At 45.9% G+C, this 14,064-nt stretch overlaps 1 protein-coding gene across 3 annotated transcripts in view; it reads left to right on the forward strand.

Annotated features, from left to right (window-relative positions):
* LOC110129341 (ATP-binding cassette sub-family C member 12) overlaps positions 1 to 14,064 on the forward strand; it is an 86,307-nt gene that overhangs the window by 26,325 nt on the left and 45,918 nt on the right. For all 3 annotated transcript variants that reach the window (XR_011482245.1, XM_070451348.1, XM_020880702.2), the window contains exons 2-7: positions 980 to 1,146; positions 5,141 to 5,296; positions 8,222 to 8,369; positions 8,658 to 8,891; positions 10,207 to 10,380; positions 10,782 to 10,929. Coding sequence is in view for 2 of the 3 variants with exons in the window: in XM_070451348.1 (XP_070307449.1) it covers positions 1,028 to 1,146; positions 5,141 to 5,296; positions 8,222 to 8,369; positions 8,658 to 8,891; positions 10,207 to 10,380; positions 10,782 to 10,929 (979 nt within the window). In the remaining variant the exon portion in view is untranslated. The remainder of the gene's footprint in view (positions 1 to 979; positions 1,147 to 5,140; positions 5,297 to 8,221; positions 8,370 to 8,657; positions 8,892 to 10,206; positions 10,381 to 10,781; positions 10,930 to 14,064) is intronic.

Consider the following 14,064-nt stretch of genomic DNA (forward strand, 5'->3'; position numbering starts at 1 on the left):
TACTCTTGAGTAAATCCTTTTTCTTCGCTGGACCTCTGTTTTCTTTTCTGAACAATGAGGAGCTTGTAAATATTGCATTTGAGGATACTTCCAACTCCTAAATGCCATAGGTTTATCAGCCATTAAAACCTCAATGGGGATTGATTAATTTTGTTTCTAGTCATGAAAAATTCCATAGTGAATTCATAGGGTTCGTGTATTTATAATCGTGAGGCTTCTGGTTGCTAGTGACAGAAACTAAATTGGGATAATTTAGGTTAAAAGAGAGAATTTATTGATAGAATATGAGGAGCAGAATGTCATGGAACTTTAGGGCAAGAATAGAGCTATGTACCAGGAAAGAGTTTAAACTAGGCATAGAAAACCTTCAGGAATTGTTCTCTATTACTTAGGATTAGGTGATTGGTGAATGGGGTGGTTGGTTTGTGGACTGGACAGGCACTCTCAAAAGTGTCCTCTCAGCCTAGATTTTTTAATTCTCTTTGGGACAGTTGTCACAGAAGTGGGGGGGAAGGATGCAGACTTGATCAGATGTGCCTGGTCCTGAGAGGTGGTCTCTCTGAAGTTCTCTGATCCTTGGGTATGGAGACATAGGAATGTGGGTATCTGAAAGAATTAGAGAGAAAAGGGGGGTTTGTATGTGTGACAAACTTCAATCTGGGTCCCATTAAGGCAGCAAACACACCTTCTTGGGTTCTTTTGCTGGGCTAGTACTCAGGCTTGGTCATGGGCTGGCTCCCAGTAGAAAACCTGCAATAGGCTTTTCTCCCTGTCAGCCCAAAATAGGGAAAAAGAGGCACAGAATCTCTTTGCTAATAAGGAAGGCTCTTAGTGGAGTTGAGGGAATTATGGGGCATCTGACCACTCTCCCCCATGATGTGAAAGGTTGATTGGTGAAACCAGATTGGAGCTGATCTGGGTGGAGTAGGGGCTGCCTAACTCCATTCCAGAGTGTCCTCATCTCATCTTTCTGCTGCAGAGTGAAGGTCACTAGACCAGGAGCCCAGGGCTCTAGACTGCCATCAAGATGGTGGGTGATGGCCCCTACCTTATCTCTGATCTGGACCGGCGAGGCCAGCGGAGATCATTCACAGAGAGATATGACCCCAGCCTGAAGACTATGATCCCAGTGAGACCCTATGCAAGGTAAGTCAGGAGGAGGATTGAAGGGAGATCTGGGCAGAACTTCCAGGAATCATCTCCAACCCATCAGGACAGTGAACATTGCCCCTGCTCCCCACATTGCTGCTCTGTAGGCTTGTACTTTTGACCTTCCATCCATCCATCCATCTTTAAAATTTATTAACCAATCACTTCAAGAACCTCCTTTCCTTTGGTGGAAAGGAGGCAACAGCAAATGTTTAAGGAGAGCTTGCCATGTGCCAGGACCTGTTTGGGAGCTTTACAAACATCTTTTCATTCACTCCTCACAACCACCCTGGAGGTGTTGTGATTATATTTATCTGATGTGTGAATAAGTGAGGCACAGAAGTCTGTTCTATACATCTGAGTCTCTTTTTCTGTTTTGCATATAGGGTTATCGTTACCATCTTTCTAAATTCCATATATATGTGTAGAACAGACTTGTGGACTCTGGGAGAAGGCGAGGGTGGGATGTTTTAAGAGAACAGCATCGAAACATGTATATTATCTAGGGTGAAACAGATCACCAGCCCAGGTTGGGTGCATGAGACAAGTGCTCGGGCCTGGTGCACTGGGAAGACCCAGAGGGATCGGGTGGAGAGGGAGGTGGGAGGGGGGACTGGGATGGGGAATACATGTAAATCCATGGCTAATTCATTTCAGTGTATGACAAAAACCACTGCAATGATGTAAAGCAATTAGCCTCCAACTAATAAAAATAAATGGAAAAAAAAAAGTGAGGCACAGAAAAGTTAAATAATGTGCACAACGTTAATCACGTAGATATCACTTTGTAACAAACTGTCTCTGCACTTAGTAGACTAAAACAATCCCCGTTTCTTTAGCTAAAATTTTATAAGTGGTCCAGCAACTTGAGCTAAATAAACGGTGATTGTTTTAGGCTTGACCAGATTTTCTTATGCTCTGTTGGTCAGCAAGATGGCTGTGCTTCTGGGGGTGATGGGCCGGGGGAAGGTGGGCCCCATGGACTATGACCTTCCAGCAGGCTAGCCTGCACTAGGTTCACCATTTCTTTCACTGCATTCTATTGGCCAAATCAAGTCACATGTAAGCCTAGATTCAAGATGTGGAGAAACAGATCTGACGTCTTGAAGGAAGAAGCTGCAAGGGTCTGGAACACAGATGGAGAGAGAGAACTGGGTTGAATTGGAGAAGGAAATGGCAGCCCACTCCAGTATTCTTGCCTGGAGAATCCCAGGGACAGGAGCCTGGTGGGCTTGCCGTCTATAGGGTCACACAGAGTTGGACACGACTGACGTGACTTAGCAGCAGCAGCAACAGAATAGGAACTTGGAAAGTCTGATTTCCAAGCTCACATGCTTAACTATAATGTGATATTATATTACTATATGTGTATTCTTAACACTACATTAGCTATAATATTTTAAAAAGCTGCTTTTTCTCAGTGGTAAAGAATCTGCCTGCCAGTGCAGGAGCACAGATGAGGGTTTGAATCACATGGACAGAGGAGCCCGGGAGGCTAGCCTATGGTCACAAAGAGTCGGACACGACTGAGCGTCTGAACACGCAGGCACACAAGCACACACACCTTTTCTGCATGAGAAGAGCCCTATGACCTGTCCTCTGAGCAGCAGAAGGCCAAGTGACATCCCTATGGTGAGATGACTAGCACTGCTCTCCTTCCAGAACATGCAGACCAAAGATAAACCTGTGAACCCTCTAAGGTGAGAGGTGAAGGTTGAAGGGTCAGGGCATGGGCTACCATCTTTAGCTCTAGGCAGGAGAGCTCTAACTACCCACTGTTTTGGCTCTGCTCACAATTGTTTTGTGGAGAGGCAGTGTGATATAGTGCTTAAGAGAAAGATGGGGGGGGAGAAAAAGAGAAAATGGGAGTCAGCAAGTGTTGGTCTTGATTTCCTGCTTCACCACTGACTCGCTATAAGACTTTGGGCAAGTACCTCTTTTTGCCTTGATGTTCTTGTCTATGAAATGGGATCATAATATCACTCAAATACTCGGGCTGTTGTTAGGATTATATGATGTAATGCATTAAAGTTACCCTTTGGGAAATGTTTACTATGTACCAGGCACATAGTATTAATACCTTATTAATATTATCTTAGCTTGGGTTCTCCCAAAAGCAGAGCATGAATTGAAAACTTGGATGCAGGTAGCTTATTTGGGAGGTGATATCAAGAAGCAGGAAGAAAGGTTTAGGGAGAGTGAGGCAGGGAAGGAGAGCATGTGGTGTGTTGTGAGTGTCACTGCTTGTAGACATGGGGACTGGATTCTATCAGGCCCCCTCCAGAGTATACAGTTTTCTTCCCGTAGGATGGGAGGTGGGGGCATTTGTCTGTGGGCTGTTATACTCCATTAGTTAGGTTTTCTTCTTGGGGGCATTGAAAGTGAAAGTGAAAGTGAAGTCGCTCCGTCCTGTCCAACTCTTTGCGACCCCATGGACTGTAGCCTATCACGCTCCTCCATCCATGGGATTTTTCCAGGCAAGAGTACTGGAGTGGGTTGCCATTTCCTTCTCCAGAGGATCTTCCCAACCCAGGGATTGAACCCGGGTCTCCAGCATTGTAGGCAGACGCTTTACTGTCTGAGCCATCATTAGCCCCCTGCAATTCTGGGCTATACTTCTGCTCTGAGAAGACCCTGAAGGTAGTGAAAAGAGGCACAACACATCTGTGAGACGGGACCCCGTCAGCAGAGCCCAAGCTGCACGGCGTTGTCCTCCACAGCTGAAATTGGAGGTAAATGTGGCAAAGTCCACGCAAAGTTTGTGACCCAGAGCATCTTGATAGCATCTGCTACAAGTACAAAGCTCTTCCAGGGCCTGGAATATAGCAAACACTCAGCAATTAGTAGATAACACCCTGTGTCTCTGACTCTTATTCCCTCTTATATGGTTAATTTCTCAAGGGCAGAAACCCATCTCTTCCTCCTCCCTTATTGCTTTTCTTTTTCCCTTCCTTCTACCTCCCCTGTCCTCCTTCTTTATCTGCTAGCTAGTATTTTTATCATAGTTGTTGTTTAGTGGCTAAGTTGTGTCTAACTCTTGCGACTCATGGACTATAGCCCACCTCTGTAGGTTCTCTGGGTTCCTCTGTCCATGGGATTTCCCAGGCAAGAATACTGGAGTGGACTGCCGTTTCCTCCTCCAGGGATCTTCTCGACCCAGGGACTGAACCTGCGTCTCCTGCACTGGCAGGCAGAGTCTTTACCACCAGCGCCACCAGGGGAGCCCAGGATCGTGTAGTGGCTTACATATATTAATCCATTCCATCCCCACAATAAACCATGAGTTTGACGCTAGCTCTTGCCTCCTTGGGCAGGCTCACCCCCACACCCTGCTCTGACCCTCCCCATCCTCCCAAGAGCAAGAGCCAGGCGCCCAGCTCCTCTGATGATCAGCTACCTGGTCTCCATTTCCTCATGCCAAATGAAGCAGGTACCCTCTTTCCCATGGGGTGGTCATTGCTAAATGTTTAACAACTGGCTCACTAAAAGAATTCCCTGGTTTGTAGCACTTAGCGTTTTTTATGGTGTAAATTCTCCCACCATGGCTGATTTCAACATGCTGTCCCTGATCGCAAAGTTGAGAAGGGATGCCTGGTAACAGAGTCCTATTATGTGTGCTATTTCCACCACAGAGGTCATAGACTTACATAATCTTAAGAACAGATATGAGTAAAATCCAGTAAAATAATCTAGGAAGCTATGAGTTTTGCATATTGATTGCATTTGTTTTTAAGATAATTTACTTACATTTATGTAATTTAATTTTTAATACCGGCTATGTTTAAGAACTGACTTGCAGAATTCCTAGAAATTGAACAATCAGCTCTCACAAGCTAGTAGGAGCTGGCCCAGCACACCGCTGCTCACAGGGCTGTGATGTGAGTCACCCCCTGAGAGTGGCTCTGGTTATCCTTGTAGTTAAGAATCCTAGCCAGGGACTCAAGGCACGGGCCCCAACATCCTGGGACACTGAGCGTTTTGCCTGTTTCAGGTTGGCGCCCAACCCTGTGGATGACGCAGGGCTCCTCTCGTTTGCTACTTTCTCCTGGCTCACACCCGTGATGGTGCAAGGCTACCAGCACGCGCTGACTGTGGACACCCTGCCCCCACTGTCTCTGTATGACTCATCTGACACCAATGCCAAAAGGTACGAGGATTTGTTTCGGTCTGTTTCGTCCAGGGAAGAGCCCCCTTTGGGAAGGGACCTGCGAGCCCCTTTAGGCGCTCCCGATTCCCCGTGGGGAAATTTCCACCCACCAGTCTCGGTGGCCATTCTCCCTGACTCCTCTCTGAGATGTGGGCTGGGCTGACTGGGCTAATATTTCACAGTTTTGACTGGCAAAATCATACTTTTCATTGGTTCCTGGCCTAGTCTCCGGGGAGGTGAGTACTGCGGAGAGTTGGTGGGGAGAAAGTGCTCTTTGAGAGCGTGAGGATTCAGGACCATTCTGGTGCAGCTGGTTTGTAGGATCACCGCGTCGGGACAGGAGTGGCTGGAATCTCACTTTGCTCTGTGCTGGTTGGACTCCACCTGGGCTGCTGTCTGCCGTGCCAGACATGGTGTTTTATTTCATTTTAAAAGTTGTCATTGGACTTAAAAATGTTTTTTATTTTCTATTTGAGTATACTTGATTAACAATGTTGTATTAGTTTCAGGTGTTACAGCAAAGTGATTCAGATATACACATACACGTATCTATTGTTTTTCAAATTCTTTTCCCATTTAGGTTATTACAGGACATTGTGGACTTTCATATTACAAAATATGTTTCGGTTGAACAGAATGAAATATTTGATAATTTTGACTTACCGAAACATACATTTCAGTGGTTCGACCTAATTCAGATTCATTACAGAAATGTCAAAGCAACAGAAGTTTAAGTAGTGGAAGTACCCCCACCATATGCCCACCCCACTCCCCAGAGGTCAACACTATTAAACACTGGTTTGCATCTGTCTGGAACTTTTTCTATTCTGATTAAACACACCCTGTGCTACCATCTCCTGCAGATCAATACCTCTTCTTCTTTCCTACTCACGGGTCATCATTTTTCCCTTGAAGAAAAAAATGAAGCATAGTATTTCATGGTTAACCACTTTGCTATTTTCAGTTAAGAGTTTATATTTTTCCATAGCACAGAAACCTCCTGCTGTGTAGCCCAGTACCTTCATTCTTTCTAATGACTGCATTGTTTTAAGCAATGGGGAAGCTCTCAATGTCGTTGCTCTGCATTTGTTTCTTCTGGAATTTTCCTTCTTTTTGGTCTATATGTGTGAAGGACTGCGAGTTCCGATCATGCTCCTACAATTATGTATTCGCATCCCCTTCTCCACGTCCTGAAGAAATCTGCCAGTGGTAGTTTCTAAAATCCACAGTCCAAGGAGCACAGAGAGAAATGGGCTGGACCAGTGTCTGTGAAGTACCAGGTTTTCCTTCTACCTCTCTCTCTGTTTTTAATGTTGCCTCCCATCTACCCAACATCAGCTTAGATCCTTTTCCAAACACATGCTTGACAACCTTAATAACATGTGATCTTCAGTGCACACGTCTCTTCCGGACTCTGAGTTCATACACCCACTATCCAACAGGACTTGGATGATTCACAAGTATCCTACATCAAAAGCTGTGTCCTTGATCCTCAGCCCCACCTGATGATATTCCCTTTTCCCATCTCTGTCAACTCCATTCCCACAGATCTCCTTTTCTCCCATATCTAATTCATCTGTAAGTCCTAATGTCTCCACTGTCTGCCTTTCTATAAACTCACAGTCCCGTCCCCCCTGGATGCCCATGGTCTTCCACGGTGGTCTCCCTGCTCCCCACCCTCATGACCCACTATTCTCACAGCAGCCAGATGTTCTTTTAAATAAGTAATCATGTCACATCAGCTTAAAAACCTGCAGTGGCTCCCTTTGCGCTTGGAATGACATCGAATCTCCTTCCTGAGGACCGTCAGGCCCGTGAGATCTGGCCCTGATTTGCCTCCCCGTGCCCCTGCATGCCTGGAACAGTGGCCTCTGTTCTGATCTTTGACACGGACACACTCCTCCTTGCCCTGGATATTTTCTTCTTGATTTCTCTGTCGCCTCTGTGTTTCTGTCACAACTGGTACTGTGCCAGGGACAGGCAGGAGGAGGAAACCGGGGCCTGGAAAGAGCCCAAACGCCAGGGCTCTGGCCACGGCCACTCCCATGTCCCATCCACCCTGTAAAACAGTGGTCCCCAGTTACTTTGGCATCAAGGACCGGTTTTGTGGAAGACAGCTTTTCCACGGATCAGGGGTGAGGGGATTGGTTTCATATTGTATATTATTGGTTTCATATTACATATAATAAGCATATTACATTTATTGTGAACTTTATTTGTATTATTATTATGTTGTGATATATAATTAGATAATTATAAGACTCACTTTAATGCAGAATCAGTAGGAAGGAGCCCACCAGTTCAGTTTAGTCGCTCAGTCATGTCTGACTCTTTGCGACCCCAGGAGTCCACCAGATGGAGCTTAACTATCACTTGCCACTCATTGATAGGGTTTTGGTGTGAGTCTGGAAGCAATTTATTTATTGTGGTCTCTGCAGTCAAATCTCTCTGCTAATGATAATCTGTGTTTGCAGCCACTCCCCAGCGCTAGCATCACCACCTCAGCTCCACCTCAGATCATCAGGCATTAGATTCTCATAAGGAGCATATAACCTAGATCCCTTGCATGTCCAGTTCACAGTAGGATTCACGCTCCTATGAGAATCTAATGCCATCACTGATCTGACAGGAGGCAAAATTCAGGCAGTAATGTGAGTGATGGGGAACAGTTGTAAATACAGATGAAACCTGCTGCTCACCTCCTGCTGGGCAGCCTAGTTCCTAGCAGGCCACAGACTGGTATCAGTTCCTGGCCCAGGGGTTGGGGAGCCCTGCCGTAAAAGAAGAGCGAACTAATGCTGTTCTGAAGCTGTCACTGCCAGAGGTGTGGGTTGTGAATTCTTGCAATGTTTTATCCATCAGCATAGCTTTCAACAGCAAGTGGGAATATAAGCTCCTTTCCTTCTTCCTGTTCTTTTGTCACAGATTTCGAATCCTTTGGGATGAAGAGGTAGAAAGGATGGGTCCTGAGAAAGCCTCTCTGGGCCGAGTGGTCTGGAAATTCCAGAGGACGCGTGTTTTGATGGATATCGTGGTCAACATCCTGTGCATTATCATGGCAGCTATAGGGCCGGTGAGTGCAGTGGCCCTTCTTTGGCCTTGTCTCCCAGGTCCCCAGACTGGCGAAGAATGTGATTAGTTACTTTCTCTATGAGCTGGTCGGTTTAGTACATTGTTGTTATCTTTGCACTCCTTGGGGGAGAATTTTCATAAAGCTAATCCTTGTCAAGCATGGCAGCTACCACTGAAGTTAATTAAAATGTTTGCCTCATAAAGTCTGCTTGCTGACATTATCTGAAGCCTCCTGTACCTACCTTGAACCGCAGCGGCACTCTCCTCTCCCCACCACACTGTTTTACAGACAGTTCTCATTCACCAAATCCTCCAGCAGACCGAAAGTGTCTCCAGGAAGGTCTGGATTGGCATTGGCCTATGCACAGCCCTTTTCACCACTGAGTTTACCAAAGTCCTCTTTTGTGCCCTCGCCTGGGCCATCAATTACCGCACGGCAATCCGGTTGAAGGTGGCCATCTCCACCTTGGTTTTCGAAAACCTGGTGTCCTTCAAGACGCTGACACACATCTCTGTGGGTGAGGTAAGCTGGTCCAGAAGGAGTCTAACTTTAGGCAACTGCATTCTGAGTTTTCTGAATATGCGTGAGGGCTTCCTGGATGGAATATCTGTCCCCTCTTTTGGTTGTCTGTGTCCTGTCCATCATTTCCCTTCTTCCTGCTAAGTGAAGTGGTGGACACTCAAAACACCAGAAGAATTCAGAGAAAGGAGGACTCCATTCAAGCTGGAGAATTTGGAAAGGCTTCCCTGTTCCAGTTGGAACAGGGCTTAGGGGTGACCTCATTCAATCCCTTTGATTGTCAGTGAGGACATGGAAGCAATACAGAGCATGCTATGGCATTTAATAAAATTGATTGACTAATGAATCTGATGATTCCAACCATGTAGTATCTTGGATGCCAAGTCACAACAAAGACCATGCCTGTTGGACTTTCGAGTTGACATTTCCTTAAGCCCTTAATCCTTAGCAATAAAATCTTCACCTTTTACATGAGAATATTTCCCTGGCCAAGGGAACCCTAGGTAGTGTGAGGTAAGGAAAGAGACTGTTTCTTTCTTACAGTTGCTCTTTCAGTTTGTTTAAAGCATGTGGTATCAATTATGATAAGATTCACTTGTGTAAAACCAAAACCCCCAAATAACAGTGGGTTAAACAGGATGAATTTATTTCACTCTATGTAAAAGTAGTCTGAAAGAGGGTGATCCAGGGCTGGAATGGGGACTTCCAGGCTCTTCTGTCTTTCTTTATCACTACCTTAGTACATGGTTTCCATAATTGTTCAGAATGGAAACTGCAGGTCCAGACATCCCAGTCATGTTTCGGAGAACGGGTAGGAGGACGCAGAAAAGAGAAAGGGATATGTCTTCCAAGTTGAGTTGGCTCCCTGTCAGAATTCACCCCCAAAGCTCCATTGGATACCTTGGCTTGTGTCTCATTCCCCTTAGCATAGCCACATGGTCACAATGCTTCCACAAAACAGGCTTGCAAATGTGGTCTTTTTCCTGGGCCCATGGGTGCCCTGATTAAGCAGGGTTGTGCTAACAAGGAAGAAGGGGAGAGAGCTGTCAGGTACACAGTGGGCTTTGCCGATGTACTCCTAGGTGGTATTTATGCCTTTCTTCGTTGGGATTCTCAGTCCTAAAAGACTGGCTTCTCCAGAGTCACACTAGAATGAAACTCACAAAACTCACCTGTGTTGTTTCTCTGATGACCTCCAACCCCTTGAAGGCAGTTTTCCCTTTCCTTCCGCAGATTCCCCAGCCATTGAAAAAGTCATCAGTTGAGGAAATGTTCGGGTGGCCCTTCCAAAGCCTGAACCCATGTGTTTTCTTTCCAGGTGCTCAATATACTATCGAGTGATAGTTATTCCTTGTTTGAAGCTGCCTTGTTTTGTCCCTTGCCAGCCACCATCCCTATCCTAATGGCTGTCTGTGCAGTGTACGCCTTTTTCATTCTGGGGCCCACAGCTCTCATCGGGATATCCGTGTATATGCTACTCATCCCCATCCAGGTAATAGCAGGTCTTTGTAGTTGTATTTCACGCACACTCTCACTCAAGTGGGTAGAAGGTTTTGCTTCCAGGGCCTGGCCCTGAAACCTGAGCCCTTACTTTAGGCTCATGGACAGTATAGTTTTTAAAAAACTTGAATTTGAATGCCCCGGGGAAGGGGGCTTGCTTCTTCAATTTGTCAAAGTCTGCAGTGCTTCCCTTGTATCCTGGTGATTCGTGCATTTGTATCACCTGGCCAGACTCAGGTTGTGTCCCCAGAGAATACTGACCACAACTCAATGGAAGGATTCAGCTGAGAATCTCTCCCTTAGAACTTTTCCTGGCACTTATACCCTGGTCCCTGGATTTTTAGGCCAACAGCAACTCAGCTATTCTCTCTGAACACTGTACCTTGATTTCAGATGTTTTTGGCTAAGCTCAATTCAGCTTTCCGACGATCAGCAATTTCAGTGACAGACAAGCGCGTTCAGACAATGAATGAGTTTCTGACCTGCATCAAGCTGATTAAAATGTATGCCTGGGAGAAATCTTTTACCAACACCATCCAAGGTAGGATGAGCAACAGCTGAAAGAAACACTTACCCCGTAGAGTGTGCTTTTCCAATGGGTTCTTAAGATTCTGGGTCTGGGAATTCTGGAAATGGACTGAGGGGACCTTCCAAGTTGGTCTGCAGGCTTTTCAAAAGAGTATAGAGATTTTGGAATATACCCAGGCATCTCTTCTAGGGAACTCAAAGCTTAGTAGGTGAGTGGCATATGGTTTAGCCATACCAAGGCTGGTGAGTGCTTGTACTGGCCAGCTACCCTTCACAAAAATAATCCACTAAAGCATTATGAGCAGAAGAGCTGGCTCAGGCTATTTTGTTGGCTTGGAAGCTATCCATATGGGCACATGTACGCACTCACACTTATACACATGTCCCCTCCTTGCTGGCAACAGCCTCATCGGGATGGGATGTCCCACTGACTTGACATGCTTTAGGCAGATAGGAGAATGCACATATAGCTGTTTTGTTTTAAAGATGATATTTAAAACTTTCAATCAAATAAAAATGCAAATCTAATTGCAGGAACATTTACATAATTGCTGACATAGACTCAGGTGGTTGACCAGTTAATGATCTGAACCACTGTTACAACCGACTCTCTGGATCTACAATTACACTTATAGACCAGCCTGTAATTGGACCCAAAGTTGTGTATCCACAGTTTCAAAAGTGGCTTTAGAAAATCTGCTTCTGAGCTTGCCAAAGGAAATGTCCCACGTTGGGACACTGGCAGCCTTATGTACCCTCTTTTAAGAGCCAGAAATACTTCTGTGCACATTGAACTCACTTTAATACAATTTATTTGATGTGATTATATTTCATTCCATTTTATGTAATTCAGTGTAACTCAATTTAATTCAATAAATATATACCAAGTTTCTACTATGTACAAGGCCACAGGAGTCACACAAAATAATTAGAAAGGATCTCTATTTTTAAAAATGGAGGAAGGATGAGATAACTAAGTTCAGAAATAGCTATAAGTTTGTTGGCTCTACTTCTAGAATATATCCAGAATCTGTCTATTTCTCTTCATTCCACTGCCATCCCAGTCCAAGCCAATATCCTCTCCTCTCCCATTTATGGGAAGAACTTCTAGATGCAACCCCTGCTTTCTGCCTGGCCCGTAAAATCCATGATGCACTCAACAGCCAGAATGACCTTTTAAAAATGTCAGTCAGATCCTGTCTCTCCCCTGCTGAAAAATCTTTAGTGACTTCTTACCATACTTAAATGTTTTCAAATTTAGGACTTCTGAATGAAGTCCAGATTCCTTCCAACAGCCTATTAGATCCAGCACCATCTGAGCCCTGCTGACCTCCTGACCTCATCACATCTCATCCCAGGCCTCGATAACTCTGCATGAGCCACTCGAATCTTCTGTTTTTAAAACAGCATCTACATCCTCAGGAGCTCTGCATTTGCTGTTCCCTCTGCCTCGAATGTCTTCTGCTAGATGTTCGTGCTGACTTTATCCTAACTGTGGGTCTCCCAAAGTAATGTCAGTGACTCACAAGGCCTTCTTGACCACAGTCCCAAGCAGGTCCACTCCCTCTTTCACTCTTAGTCTTGTCACCCTGTTCATTTCTTTCATATTACCCAACACAGTTTGTAATGATCTTATTTACTTGTTTATTTCTTGTCTATTGCTCCTACTGGAAAAGCTAAGACCCTCTTTACCCCTATATTCCCCAGAACCAGGCACAGCCCCTGGCATATAGTAGACATCAGATTAAAATTTGTTGAATAAGCGAACACATGAATTAATTATAGAACAAAATGGGTAAAAGGCCACAAGGAAACTGAGAGGAGATCCACGGGCATGAGAGATGAGGAAAAGCCTCCTGGCAGAGGTGGCGTTTTAAAAAGACCCAGAAGGACAGGAGGGATGTGGACACCGCAGGAGCTGGGAAGCCCTGCTGGGCAGGCGCTAAGGCCTAGAGGCTGTGCTTGGAGCAGGTGGCTGCTGCTCTCGAGGGGAAGGGTGTGTGGACAGCAAGGCTTGAATCCCAGGAGAACTGGATTCGAATTCTGCCCTGACCTCTTAAGAAGCAAGCCACTCAATCCAGGAAGACTTCCCTGTACTGTCAGGAGGGCACAGTGATGGCTTCTGCTTTGCCGCGTGGTAGGGAGGCTGGCTTAATGAGAGCCTGCCTGCTGAGGGCTCAGCCCAGCACCTGGCCCAGAGGCAGCTCTCCCCGAGCAGGGCTGGCACCACGCTGCTAACGTGGAAGGCTTTTTGTGGAGGAGGCTGGTGCTGCTGCTGAGGACTTTAAACAGCAGGGGAGGGACACTTGAATTCTACCCGTAAGTGGTACAGAGCCCTGGTGTCATCTGGGCCACGGAAGGCAGACATGTTCTTGGGGTTTTGTAGCTGTTCCTGAGACCCAGGGCAGGGGCCTCAATCTGGCAGTCTTCAGGCTGGCATCTGTGTTTTGTTTGGCTCCTACAGTACTTTAACTTTTTCTATTAGTTCCCAAGATTTTGTAGGGCGATGTCTCACAAAATTCCAGATCTCAGACATCAGAACAGTCTAGTGAGCCTGGGACACCCTCGCTCTGGTCTTGCTCTCTGCCCGCTCCCTCCATTTACATTACTTACCTGTAGGCATCTGAGCATATGATTCCTGACACACAGGGAATCAGATCTAAAAGGACTTTGGAAGCCATCCAGCAGTGGCAGCTGACAAGCGCTGAGCCCCCAGTATACACCGGCATTGTGTTCAGGGCTGTCTGTGCTTCCTCTCATTTAAACTTCTCAGCAGGAGCCCTTAACACTAATTTGCAGGAGGATCCAGCAGAAGTTATGCTTTTTTTTTTCTTAATTGAAGCAGGTGGCACTAGCGGTAAAGAACATGCCTGCCAATGCAAGAGCTGTAAGAGATGCAAGTTGAATCACTGGGTTGGGAGAAGGGCGCGGCAACCCATCCCAGTACTCTTGCCTGGGGAATCTCACGGACAGAGAAGCCTGGTGGGCTACAGTCCATAGGGTTGCGAAGAGTTGGGCATGACTGAAGTGACTTAGCATGCACACACGTAGTTGATTTACAGTGTTGTGTTAGTTTGGGGTATACAGAGAAGTGATTCAGTTACATACATACACACACACACACACACACACATATATAGGCTTCCCA

Source organism: Odocoileus virginianus, chromosome 20, assembly GCF_023699985.2.
Source record: "Odocoileus virginianus isolate 20LAN1187 ecotype Illinois chromosome 20, Ovbor_1.2, whole genome shotgun sequence".
Taxonomy (NCBI): domain Eukaryota; kingdom Metazoa; phylum Chordata; class Mammalia; order Artiodactyla; family Cervidae; genus Odocoileus; species Odocoileus virginianus.